We start from the raw sequence: 14186 nt of genomic DNA, 5'->3' as shown, positions 1-14186 counted from the left end.
CTGGATAGATTAGTTATAAGGGCTCTAGGCAGCAGTTTGTGACACTAAAGCTGGTCTCAGAATCTTACTGATACTGCTCTGAAGAGAGCATAGGGACATAGCTGGGATTTGTTGAACTTGGCATCTGGTTTGTTATAGTGGCCAAACTTCAAGGTTGTGTCAAGCTCTGTGAGACTGGCAAACTTAGGAAACAGGAACTACTTGGATTTTTAGAAATACCTTTATTGCTTGTGGAATAATGTAACACAATTTTGAAAGTTTACCAGAGTAATTCTCCTGCATAAGTCATACTAAGTGTAATTATGGTGGAGTCTCTTTCTCCCATCCTCTGGACTCAAGAGTCTCTTCCGTAATGGCTGTTTTGCACATCCTCTGTGTTCCATGGTACATCACAGGTTGCAAGCAAAGCAAGCTTTCCCCAATTGTTGACTTATAGCCTCTGTTTCTTAAAGTATGCTGTCCAATATCCATACCTTTATTAGGACCAATAAATATCAGATTAATATTTTTCTTAGGACTAATCAAATGACAAAAATAGGGTGTAAACAGATTAAAAATATGTCAGTCACTTACTACATCACTTATTTGCCTAGCATTATAGTGGCTCTAACATGATGCTGTGACAGTAAATTCTATTAGTTCGTTCATAATCAATTATGTATCACCTTTAAGATACAGATTCTTACAGATTAATCTTAGCAGTAAAATTATTTTGTAATAATACATCAAAACCATATTTGCTGTAATTTTATTATGTTCTGAAATTACAAGAAATTCAGTAGAACTACCTACTACTAACGGAGCCATTACAAGTGTGGAAGAACAGAATCTGGGTAGTTGTTTGCAGATATTATACAATTGTTTAATATTCCCTGTGTGCATCTCTCTAGCATGCATTGCACGAGGAACATAATTTGGTTTGCCTTACAATTATTGGTGGATGATTAATCTAAACCATTGATGTTACAAGAGAAAGTGAGAAGAATTCCATCCATCCTTGTCGTGAACATAACTTTCAAAATCTGCATCCTGTTGTCCCCATTCACTTTCTATTTTAGCTAAACTAAAAGCTCCAAATAGTAAAGAGCTACTGTGAATTGTTTTATTTTGTTGTTGTTCCCTACTGTGCCAAGCCTCACATCCACACTTTCTTAATGTTCCATGCTTTTAATAGGATGAAAGTTGCTGAGGTTGTCTTCTAACCCAGACCTTTCATTTTTACTTTCAGGGTACTCGGGATTATAATCCCAAACAGATGGCCATCAGAGAGAAAGTGTTCAGCATCATTACCCAGTGCTTCAAACGTCATGGAGCTGAGACAATAGATACTCCAGTATTTGAATTAAAGGTAAGATGGCACAAGGTAGGGATGGCACCAGTTCAGAACAAAGGTATATTTTTTAAATTAATGAACAACCTTCAAATCTATAACTTTCAAACAGCTGAGGGAAAATGAAATGAAAATGAAAATATTCTAAGAAGTAATTCCCCCACTGAGTTTTGCATCCTAGACTGGCTCCATAGTTAGCTCTCCCAGTATTTGGCAAAGCCCCCTGTTCTTCCTAATCATTATTTTTTCCTAAAGGAGAGGGGGGAACAGGCAGAGGGAGAGGAAGAGAATCTTCTTGGGAAAGATAGAGTGAGATGGAGGAAAAGAATGTGTGCAGAAAGAATGTAGATGTGGAGAGTAGGAGTAGCCAAAGTGAGAGTGAGATGAATGCAAGCATGCATCTACTCAGAGAGGTGAAGGTGAGGAGGGGTGATTCCAGTAATTTAAAATTGATTCCAACTAGCTTATAAAAGTTCTTGGGATATTTTTTTCAAAATCCTAAAGGTTTCCAGTGTCCCCAAAGTTGCAGATTCCTGCTATGGCTGTTTACCTTAGAGTAACCCTACTGAGTAACCCAGTGCTACTTATTTCTAAATAGTCATGGATATGCTGCCATTGCAGTGTTAATTATTTTACATTTAAGTACTTTAATACAGGTATCCTGTCCTTTTTTAAAAAAAGAATAATTTATAGAATTTTCTAATGTATAGGAGATTTCCTCTCCAGACAAACTTATGTTATTAAGAACCCATCCTATGTCCCCAAATTACACTTAAGTATAAATAAAATAAACAGCATTGTACTGTCAACACTAAAACCTAAAATTAAAAATTAGAATTAACTAAGAAAAAACATATAAAATTAACTGTAAGTGAAGTGTAAAACCAGATGCTGAGTATATAGTGCAATCATTTGGCCCCACTTCTTTTCAGTTACTATATTAATGCAATGATAGATGCCTTCAGCAAGGAAGAGTTTCACACACACACAACACAGGCTAGTAGACCAGATGTGATGGAATGGTTTGGTGAAGGTCGCACTCAGGGAGGTAAGCAATTCCTTAGCTCCCAGCAGGAGCATGGGAAGGTTAAGAAGATGAGACTGGCACCACCCTAAGGAAGTGTTTGCTTGCTGGCTTGAGAAGTTTAGATTCAGTCTGGCAGGATTCTGTCTTGTGGTTGGAAGCTAATAAAAGCTATCGAACTAGACCTGTACTGTCTTGTGGACTTCTTTGGGCTGAACCTGACACCAATATCTATATTGCTTTATGCAGATGATGCTGTCATACTATTGCAGACACCGGTAAATCTTAGAAGAGCCAAGGGAGCACTGGTCCACTTCTGTAGGGAAGGTCATTACAGATTAACCACAAAAAAGCAAAGGTCCTGCATTTTGTAAAGGGCTACAAAAAGTTCTACTGGACCTTTGAAGGACTCATAATTTAACAAGTCCCATGTTTTAAGTATCTGAGATTTGTGCTACATTATTCAGGGAAGTGACATACTCATCTCTCTCAGGTTGCTCTGAATACTTGGAGGAGTTCAGCAGTAATCCCCTCTTTTACTCTAGAGAAGTCTAGTATGTACCATCTGCTTTGAAGCTTTTTGAAGCCAAGACTCAGATATTGAGTAAAAGCCCACTTTCAGCCTTAAGGCCTGGTATATCTTATGCTAACAGATAATTACTAATCTTCTTGGAAACACCAAATAAATGACAAATTACATAAACTGGGGTTCTATACTGAGATGCTGATGCACTTGAAATCAGGCAATGGTAGCTCTTAAAGAATTGTTGACATAGAATTGCTAACAGAATACACCAAAATGTCACTTAGAGCTCAATTGGGGCACAGCAAATTCCATTTTAAACCAGCATAATATCTGGCCCAACTTACAGATATCAAACTTCTGAGGGCCTTTACACTACTGCAATTTAATATCTTGCCATCAGCAAAAATAACCTGTGCTGAAAGGTTTTGCCCCTGCAAAGATGGAAGCACTGAATCTTAGGATCATATCTTGCTGTACTGTAATTTTTACCAAGGCACCTGTAATGAGTTGCTAACACCTCTTAGACCATTTCCAGGTCAGACGAGAATTCTGTTTGCAGCTTCTTTTGGCTGATAAAGATCCCAAGATAACACTTGCTGTTGGAAAGTTTACATTGGTAGCCTGTAGAATTTGTACATTGTTGATAGCAAAGTAGGTTATGTATGACTATAGGCTTTTTTATTATGCCTTTTTATCATGTATATCACATTGTACTTTGTATTACGTACTTTTTAATGAAATCTGTAATAAAGTTTGAATTCTAAATATAGTGAAATAGGTTAACAGTATAGAAATAAATTGTACTGTAAAATCTAATAATCTTAAAATATTTAGAAGTAACAATTTACAGTTCATTCAGACATTACCAAGGATTGATGGGGCAGATGTAAAGATGTTATTCATGTAGACCAGAAGTTGCGCACATTCACAGCTGCTATACAAAACTGTGCTGCATTATGCATAATAAGGCTTTTCATATATGATAGAAGGAAATTAGTTTAAGATTCCTTAGACTACTCTGGAATACGTAACACAAAAGCCAAGTAAGTATTTGGGGATTATTATAAAAAGAGCAGTGTAACAGTATGGAGGATGGATTCAGTTGAAACATCACCGCAGAAGCAGGTTCAGATATCTGTGGGAATTAAATCTCCCATATAAAAGTGCTGAATGCAAATCATTGTATCTTGCTCTGAAGAAAAAGCTTTGTTTAAATGGGGAGACTGAGTTACAGTATTTAACTGGTTTCTACCTATGGTGGTTAAGCTGTAGTTGCATAGATTTTGGAATTCTCATTCTGTTATATCTAAGTTTTATCTGATAATTCTCTCAGCCTGAATATATTCAAGAAAATATAGGAAATCAAGGGACAGGCTTTTTTAGTATTGCTTACGTCCAAGAGACTAGAATTTACCAAATGAAAGAAATGAAATCAACCCAACCAGGAAATAATGGCATTTAAGCCAATAATTGAACATTAATAACCAAATTCTATCTTAATCCTCATCTAGCTAGTCTTTAACTATAGAGACTACACACACACACACACAAGTTGGATACATATTTGGAACTTGAAGCACTGTTCTTATATACTTAGTTTGTACTAATTTTATCAGCCTATACTTTGGATAAGAGCCTAACTGGGATCCATAAAGCAACTGAGCCAAGGATTTGATTATAAATAATTGTAGAGCTCTGGAGATACATTTCTTGCCTTTCATGTGAAAACATGTTAGAATAGCCAAGGAACTTCTTTGAGCCTATGAGATCACAAGAGTCAGTGTATGCATTCCTGAGTCTTGAAGGACCATATCTAGATATTTAAAAGTCCTCACTTGTTCAATCTCCTGCCCTTCTATTAATCAGCATCACTTTACATCTTTATTATCTACAGCATGTCAAAGAACTACAAGAAGGTTGGAAAGAAAAAGGAAGAAGGAATTATCAATTACTTCTGGAGAGGTTTATCTTAGACAGCTGCTCTGTCAGTGCAGTGTCCCCCGTAAGCACACACAAAGTCACAACAGCTCAGATCGCTGTACATGAAATAAAGCAAAATCTGTCCATTGTATTGCTTCATTGAGCTTACTCCAGATCTAATTTCCTGGTCCCCAGTGTAGATTTCTAAGGATTACCACTCTCTTTCTTGCCTGGCTTCAGATTACCATGGAGACTTTTGATGGGAAAGGACAAAAAGCAAAATGGAGCATGTCCCTTCCTCTTTCTAAAAGTCCATGTGAGAGGGGAACCTTACAGCTTTTGATTGGTGCCTGAGTTTGATTTTCACAGACTCCAGGTGTCTCTGCCCATTTACCTGGATTGACAGGTCTGGTTTTCCTTTAACAATTTCAGAGTCTGAACCTCTTGTAATAGAATTTCCCCCATTCACAGTAGAAGGGCTTAAGCCTTTCCTGCTCTTTCTTAGTGGGAGAAATGCTTTTTAATATAAAAAGCATAAAAATAAGGACAAGTTACAAAATAACTGGGATTTTACATCACCTTTTATGGTTACACATTTGTTTTTGGGTTGCCTTCAAGGTACATAGAAAAGGAAGAAAATTAGTGAGAAAAAAACTTTATTGTACCCAGGTCGCAGCACATTTTGAGGGAATACTTGTTTGGGGACAGAAAAAATAACTTATTTTCAATATGTTCAACAGATTACAAAGTGTGAGTGGAATACATATAAGGGATCCATTAAATAATCTATAACAATGAGAACTCTATATAAGAAAACCACATGCATAGAACATAATTGGGGAGTAAGTGGCACATGCAAAGCATATATGAAAAATCAGTAAGATCAATGGCAAGCAAATAGGTACAATCTAACAAAATGAAAAAAAAACTTAATGTATACAAACTCACTATAACACAGAATAAGTAGCCATTTGACTGTTATGCTATTGATAATTACAGTGTAAATGAAACTGGCAAAGTAAAAAATATACTAAAACTGAAAAAATATAACAGCAGTGCTAACTACATTGAGGCTTAACAATCATATAGTACTTAACAGAGGGTTGCTCAACTCCAGAATTAAGTTCATATTTGAATGGACTCAAATGCTAACATTGTACCACAACCTGGATAAACAGTGACTACTTGGTGAAACTTTAAGAGGTTTTTCTTGGATTTCTTCTCAGTTCTTCCTCATCTGGATCCCTCATATCAAGCCGGTTTGCAACAGCTATTGAATACCTGTTTTTGTGCTTTTATACTTTGTTTGACTCCTATTGCCCTCATTGACCAGGCGATTTGTTTTTGATGTAATCTCCCCGGTATCCTTACCTTTCTCATCACTAACTAGATTTATCTTCCTGACAGAATTTCTCCAATCCTTCAATTCCTGTTTCATCTATGAATTATTTACGTTCCCTCAGTATCCCAGTTGTATCTGCTTGAGAATCCTGGAGACATGCCTGTTTTTGGATTAAACAATTCCTCGGTCTAATCTTTTCAGTATCTCTACCTGAACAATAGGTCGCCAGGCAAGAATGCATTCAGTAAAGCTTTGTCTTCTAAGATGAAAGATTCCATCCTTTCAACAGGCAGTTGTTGGAGATCCTGAGTAGGAAATGAGGCTTTCCAGTTGGACTCCTGAGGGATTAACTGTATAGTAGGTGTATTTGCTTTTGGGACCAATCTAACTAAGGTTTGGGGGACATTTCTCTTCCATGTAATCATTTCCTTTAGCGGCTACACATGAAATCTCCAAAGGAGGTTGATTTTCAAAAAATCTAGCAACAGTTAAGCCATCTGTTCTGATCATTAAATGTTATCACAGCCCAAACTCTGATTCCATCAAAATATAAATATCCTACTGAGGCAATGTAGAATGCACCAGGCATCACATCATTTAAAATGCATAAATGATGAACTATGTGCTCACATTGAGCTAAAAAAACCCCTCTAGGTTTAGGAAAATTATGATACATTTATGTGGAATCAATGCTAAATTCCAATTGGTTCCTTTGTGACTCTCTGGCTGTACCTGTCTTTTGATGAGCTATAGGGCCCTATCCAATTACACCTTTTAAGCCAGTAGCTCATCTATCATCAACCTTCAAACTCTCACTTCAATTTTCAGCATTCCAATCTCAAATCTCAGTGATTAGGTAGACATCTAGGGGCAGCAAGTATGGACATCAGGAATACTGTTTACACTGTCTCTGTTGCATTCTTCTTTGCATATATTTCCACTTGGGCACCATATAAAATTTGGGCCAAGGATTGCCTCAGAATTTTTAAGGTTGCTGCTATTAATTTTCCTTTAGGGAAGAAGAACATCTTGCTGGTCACTGAGGATTTTAATACTGTTTAGCTAACATACTCATGATCTGTTTTCCAAATCCTCATAGAATGGAATACTAATCCCAAATATTAGAAGGTATGGACCTGTTTGATTCTATTTTCCTCAATGACCCATACTTTCAGTTTTGCTTTTTTGCCAAATACCAAAAGTTTTGATTTTTGGAACATGATGCCCAGCTTGTTCTGCCTATTGTACTGAACTATAGATCTTACTGCTCTTCTGACCATGATGGAGTAGACGAGACAATACAACAGGAAGAGACTATTATATCCTCCAGCTTTGGGAACATCAAAATCTGGGCTGTCTAAAGTTTCTGCCATAGAGTTATTGTAGAAGCTAAACAGGGCAGGAACTAAAATGTATTTTCCCTTTCTACATGCTTAACATTTCTGAGAGCAATTGTGTGAATGATCTCACCACTCTTCTTTAATTTTATTGCCAAATATTGGACTGTCACAAGCCTTCTGTTGCAGGGTATGTACATAATCTAACCCTGAATAAATATAAATGGGTTTTTCCTAGAGCCCATTTTAATGTTCTTCCTTCTGCTCTATTGGTGGGTGGAATTCACAAGACTTCTTATCCTCAGAAAATTTGTCTTTGTAGCTCTGGGAAAACTCTTGCCACGTCTTCATTATTTTTTAAGAGATGTTAACTCTTCACTCATGGCCGGGGTTGCAAAATACCTTTATTGACCCATACAGCTGAACAAAACCGTGACTTAGATGTGTTGTTCTATTGTTTTAAGATAATTTCTTGGTAATAGGTAGATATAGCAATCTATTTTCTTTCTCTGAGAGCAATTCTGTTAAGTGTCCATGTTGCCTATCATATGTAGGCAAAAGTATCGGAAAATTGAAAAAAGGATTGGAAAACATTTGTGTAACACAAGGTACCAAGACGCTAAGGCTCCTTTAGTGAAGTACTGGTTGCAGCATCAACACATATTATCAGATTTTCCTGGTTGTTTTGTGTGTTTCCTTCTGTTTGCTCTCCGTTCAAAATACCACTTCCTGCATACAAGAAAGAAGCCCTACTCTCATTGCCATGTACAACTGCCTCTTTCTGTGGTACTGCCATGGCTCTGAAACATCATTCCAGTTTAAGTCTGCCATGTATTCTCATTGAACATTTTCCACAGGGAAGTAAGGCAAAAAGGGAAATTGGTTTAAAATCTGGTCTCCATACCTGATGGAACAGCCTTCCTCCACTGCTCTTCCCTTCCTATTTATATCACTGCTATTCATTATTTTGACATCTATATTGTATCTGATTAACTGGTTTTTGTTTTCAGGGTTTTTTTTAAGGTGTTATTTATATGAGGTAAAAGAAAGGAATAGAAATTATTCACTTATCATTTTTATTCAGATGCCCAAGCAATTGTGACCTTTATAAAAACATTGTGACTAGAACTTTTATTGGTCTCTTGTAAGAACATTATTTACTGCTATTCCTATCTGTCTTTTTTTATTTATTTTTCCTCTCTTCTTTCATACTCCTTTTCTTTTTAGGAAACCTTGACAGGGAAATATGGAGAAGACTCCAAGCTCATCTATGATCTAAAAGACCAAGGAGGAGAGCTGCTATCTCTTCGCTATGATTTAACTGTATCCTAAGGCCTGGTATTCCTGGCATTAATATAAAATGGTGAGCAGGCATTTTGAGCTTAAATTCCATATTCTGTGATCAGAGTTATTCAAGCTCAGTCCATACACGAGCATTATTTTGATTGTTCAACTTGTTGATTAAACAAATTTTCAACTAGAGATGAGGAAAGAGGGAAAAATATATAGGTATCCAGACAATTTGGTGCTACTGTCTGAAAGAACAGAAGTCATAACAGATCCTAGGATCCCTTGCTAAAGTCTTCCATTTCTGAGGCTTATTTTCACAGCCTGCTTTTACAAAAATTATGAAGTTGCTTAATTACATCTAGGCAGACTTATATCCACTTATACATGGGAGCATGTTCCATTGGGGTATATTGAAGATGACTTTAGTGAGATTTACTTTTGAGTAGGTAATATAAGACTATGCTGTTATCAACATTTTGCAGAAGATAAATCTAGCTATTAATCTCATATCTTCAACACATTGGATCAGACCAAATACATTGCTTGAACTACATAAATTTAACAATCAGGAATAAAATAAAATCCAGATCTGTAGTTCTGGACAGAATGAATCCATTGTGCAGTTGTAAAGATTTGTTTCTGAACGGAGAAACAGAAACTGAAGTGACAAGCCAAAAGGAAGTGATGTTTTCTTTTGGACTCTTTTTTTTATTTTTTATTTTTTTTTAATTGATTACAAAAAGAAGAAAAAAAGATATATAAAAGTGCTTTAACATAAAAATGGAAAAAATATAACAAAAAGAAAAAAACGTTAATATATCATAACAGTAAACAGTTACAATTCTATATATGCTTATCTAATACAAATATTATTCAAGTACATATATATTTCTAATAGAGTTATATGACTATCATGGTTTTTTTAACCCAATGTATTTTGTATAAATGAGTCCCATATTTCATTATACTTGTCCATACAAAGTCTACGTCTATAGGCAATCCACTTATAAGTAGCAAGTGCAATCAGGTCGTCAATCCATTGAATAAATAGGGCCATAAGTTTATCTTTCCAATGCTGCAATATCAATCTTTTGGCCACAGTAAGAGCACAAAGAATCCATTTATGTTGTCCAGTTGTCAAGTTCCATGTACTAGGTATATAGCTCAAAAGAATATTATCCTCTGAAAATTTTAGCTTTTGTCACATAATCATATTTATATAGTCTACTACTTTCTCCCAAAACATAAGTATAGGAGATAGGCTTTACAGAGGCATTGTCCTTATTATATCTCCAACAAAATGCTGTTTTTTGACAATCCTTTTCTGTACAGACATAGTGGAGTCCAATAAATTCTAAATACTATTTTTTATTGTATAAGTCGTAGTTTGAGGTCCATTGACACTCTTGCTATAGAAGTTAAGATACTCTCCCATTGTCTAGGCAGTATAGAAACCTCTAATTCTTTAGTCCACTCATCCCTTATCAAACTGATTTATTGATAACAGATACAGTATCAATACAAACTAATAGTAGGTTTTTTAGTTTCAAAGGATTTAACAAATTGTTCTAATATCTCAGGTGTCTCAGAAGCTGAAATGCTGCTGGTCCAAATAATGTTGTTAATGAATGTTGTAACTGTAAATACTGCCATTGGGTTACATCTGTTAGATTATATTTATCTCTTAACACAGCATACGTTAAAAATTCATCTTCATCATCTATCGGTTGGTCCAAAGTCAATATCCCTGCTTCCATCCAATTTTTTTCATATCACCATCTTTTTCCCAATTTTTAAAGTTGGGTTTCCCCATAAAGTCAATTTGGCATGAGAAAAAAGGTCAAATCTTTTATTATTCAACTTTATGTTCCATGACTTTCTAATTGACAAAATTGTTTCTAGAGATATTAGAATTAGATACTAATTAGATATTTTGGTCCATTTCGTCCATCCAACCAAATGTTGTATATGTATATTCCAAAGTTGCCCAAATTGGAAAATTCACACCACTTGCTGGCTTCCAGTATTTAATACTTGACAATAGGTAAGCATGATGATATAGCTCCAGATTCAGAAGACCGAATCCTCCTTCATTAATTGATAATGGCATTTTCTGTAAAGATAGTCTCAGAATTGAAGAACCCCTAGAAATTTTCTAAAAAATAATTTTTTTCTGAAAATATTTTTTCTTATAGACTTAACAGAAATGGTTAAGCCCACTACAACTGTGAGACTTAGATTTTTCAAAAAGGTTTGCTAAATAATATGGCAGCTACTTGAAAACATATTTCAAGCTGCTTAGGAGGAACATAAGGAACATAGGAGTGTACATAGGAACAAGATATTTCTCTTGTACCTGTGGGATATGTTATATCCATTATATTAAATCATGTTATATAATATTTTATATATTTTATATAAATTTTATATATTTTATATAAATTTTATATTATACAAAATTTATATTTAATACAATTATATATTGCAGTATATAAATTTTATAATTTTAATATATATTTTAATATATATAATAATATATAATAATATAATTTTATAATGTTACAATTATGTTTATATATATATATATATATATATATATATATATAATATGCATTTATAATATGCATATAAAGTTTTATATATTTAATAATTTTATTTATATATATTAAATTATTATATTTTATCCAAGAATAAAGAGAACCAGTTTGGTGTAGTGGTTAAGGCACCAGGCTAGAAACTGGGAGACTGTGAGTTCTAGTCCCACCTTAGGCATGAAAGCCAGCTGAGTGACTTTGGGGCTCACTCTCTCCCAGCCCAACTCACCTCACAGGGTTGTTGTTGTGGGGAAAATAGGAGGAGGAAGGAGTATTAGGTGTGTTTGCCTTGAGTTATTTCTAAAAATAATAAAGGCGGGATAAAAAAAATGGAGGAAAGATTATAGGGTTATCGCTTCTTATTTTAATCCTGACTTCCCATTTTGCTCCTCATACATTTTTTCCCCCTCCTGCTGGTGTTTCAAAGGGGCCTGAAGACCTGGCTCTTCACCAGGCATTTAGTGGGGATGACTGAAGCCTGCTTTTAACCTTGGTTGTTTTCTTTGGTTTCCACCCAGTTTGTTATTCTGCCATCTCTACCATTCTTTTGTTTCTTGTTTTTATTGTCTTGTTTTCATGTTTTAAATCATTTGTAAACTGCCCAGAGTTGCTGGGAGTTGGGCAGCATATCAGTTTTAATAATAATGATAATGATGCCTTGGTGGCATCTTTGAATTACTCAGGGATGGGATATCTTCCTGTTGTGCCTTTTTTTAGTAGTTTCTGTTTGAGAGACATTACTTAGCAGCAAAGGTTCTTAGATTCCCCCTCTGCTCTAGTAGAGATTATGTTTTGCCTTAGAATTTCAAGTGTGCTCCTTAGCCCTCTTTGTCCAGGTGCCATTTGCTCGTTATCTGGCTATGAACAAAATCACCAACATTAAGCGTTACCATATTGCTAAAGTCTACAGGCGGGATAATCCAGCCATGACGAAGGGACGTTATAGGGAGTTCTATCAGTGTGTAAGTACATGCAAGCTACCATTAGGTTATATATGACTAATTGGCTTCCTCCACAGTGGAATGCATAGCTCCATGGTATCGGATACAGATGTGGGCAGTGTTTCCTAATGTTGCCAACAAGTTTCTGTCTCCTTAGTTCATATGGTCATGTATCTGGATAGTTCTGCAGCTAGCCCTGGGATAATAACAAACTTGTTTCTTTCTTCTTATATTATCCATTTCCATGGAAATGTTTAGCCCCTTGGTGGGGGGGTATAGCCATGTGCAATGTACATTTATACTGAGAGCAGATCATTCTATATCAAAGAGACTGATACTGTTCTTGTAGATGCAGCATTTCGGGTATTTAATATAAAGGCCCATTCTGTCTAACTACAGATACATGGTAATTTTTCAGTAGCATTTACATTTCTGATTCTGTACTCTGTTTGTCCTGTATCTTTTGTCATAATCAATCATATGTCTCCACATACGAGTATATACACCAAAGTTGTAGATGTGTTTTAATTTAAAAGGAAGAGATGTGTTGCTTGCTTGGTAATGCTAACGTGATATTAATGAGATATTTCAAGCTGTCATAGCAAAATGTGATTTTTACTTTTTCCCTGCATCTCCATCTTAAAATGTAGCCACAAGCAGAATTTTTCAAAAAATTATATTAAGAGACTTAGATACATCTGTCAGCTTGGTAGCTGCGCTTTTTTCTGCCAGAGGCCAGAGAGGTGACGTCATTGGTGTTTTTGGATGGTGTTTGTTTTCTTCCCTTTTTTTCATGTTTTTTTTTTTAATTGAACTTACAGGGGAATAAATCAGCCATATTACCCCTTAAAAAGTTTTTCTAAATGGAAAAAAAAGGCCCTCTCTTTGGGAGGTTTTCAGTGTTTTTAAGGGTTGCTATGGGCAACCTTAAAACTTAACACACACACACACACACCGAATGTTTGATCACACCTACTCTGGGCAAGTCATTGCCCATGGGGCCATGAATTTCCCATCCTTGCTATGCAAGAATGTTTTTTAATTCCCCCAGTGAAATTTGAAATGACTTCCATATGTGCCAGTATAATTTTCTCAGAATAAATGATAGTAACACAGTACAGTATATAGATGTCTTTATATAATAACCATATATGTCTTATTCTAAAGTTTATTGTAATAGTTTTTTTTCCAAAATTGTGTAAAGGCATCTGGGAATGTCCCATGTAAGAACATAGTATGGGTAAAATTATCTAACTATGTGATAGAAATAAGAGAGATGGGTATGATGAGAAAATGTTGGTTTTTTCTTGATATAAAGGGTTTAGAATAAATGAGGAAGAAAACGAATAATCTTATAGGACTCAGAATCTCTGTATTAAAAATGTTGGATGTGGATATTTTTTCTGCTGATGTAACCTTTTACACTATCATGTGCATTATCATGCTCATTAATGGTACTATATAAATACATTGCTTACAGGTTTAACACAGTCATTTTCAGGAATCATGTGCCATATAACTGTACTTAGTTTACATTTTGCCTTTATATTCATAATACTTTCTTAATCTTGATTTCTTTGTTTACATTTAGCACCTTTTTCCTTGTTTGCCAGATTTAAGTAAGATTCTGTGGCTGTGTTTAGATGACGTGACAGACATTCACTTCCATTACGTATTCCTGTACATTGATCATCTCAGTTAGTTGGGAAGTGGCCTCCCAAGCATTGCAGAGGAGGCTGGGAAGCCATTGCTTCCTTGTTTTTCATTCCTCCTATCAGAATGAAAAAAAAAATGCTGTAACTCCATTTGGCAATTATTGTAGTAAAGTCAGAGGACCTTACCCATTCCCACCCCTGTATGCTCATTTTTCAGACTCTTCCCT

At 35.3% G+C, this 14186-nt stretch overlaps 1 protein-coding gene across 1 annotated transcript in view; it reads left to right on the top strand.

Annotated features, from left to right (window-relative positions):
* The window catches only part of HARS1 (histidyl-tRNA synthetase 1), a 35910-nt gene that overhangs the window by 4132 nt on the left and 17592 nt on the right, over nt 1–14186 (top strand). Inside the window, exons 3-5 of the mRNA XM_007430639.4 lie at nt 1229–1348; nt 8707–8802; nt 12200–12325. Of these exons, the coding sequence (XP_007430701.1) occupies nt 1229–1348; nt 8707–8802; nt 12200–12325 (342 nt within the window). The remainder of the gene's footprint in view (nt 1–1228; nt 1349–8706; nt 8803–12199; nt 12326–14186) is intronic.

This window comes from Python bivittatus, unplaced genomic scaffold, assembly GCF_059951505.1.
Source record: "Python bivittatus isolate LINGU-HERP-01145 unplaced genomic scaffold, Pbiv_v1 ctg000960_np1212, whole genome shotgun sequence".
Taxonomy (NCBI): domain Eukaryota; kingdom Metazoa; phylum Chordata; class Lepidosauria; order Squamata; family Pythonidae; genus Python; species Python bivittatus.
Note: the sequence above shows the minus strand (reverse complement) of the source record. Positions and strands in the feature narration are given on the sequence as shown.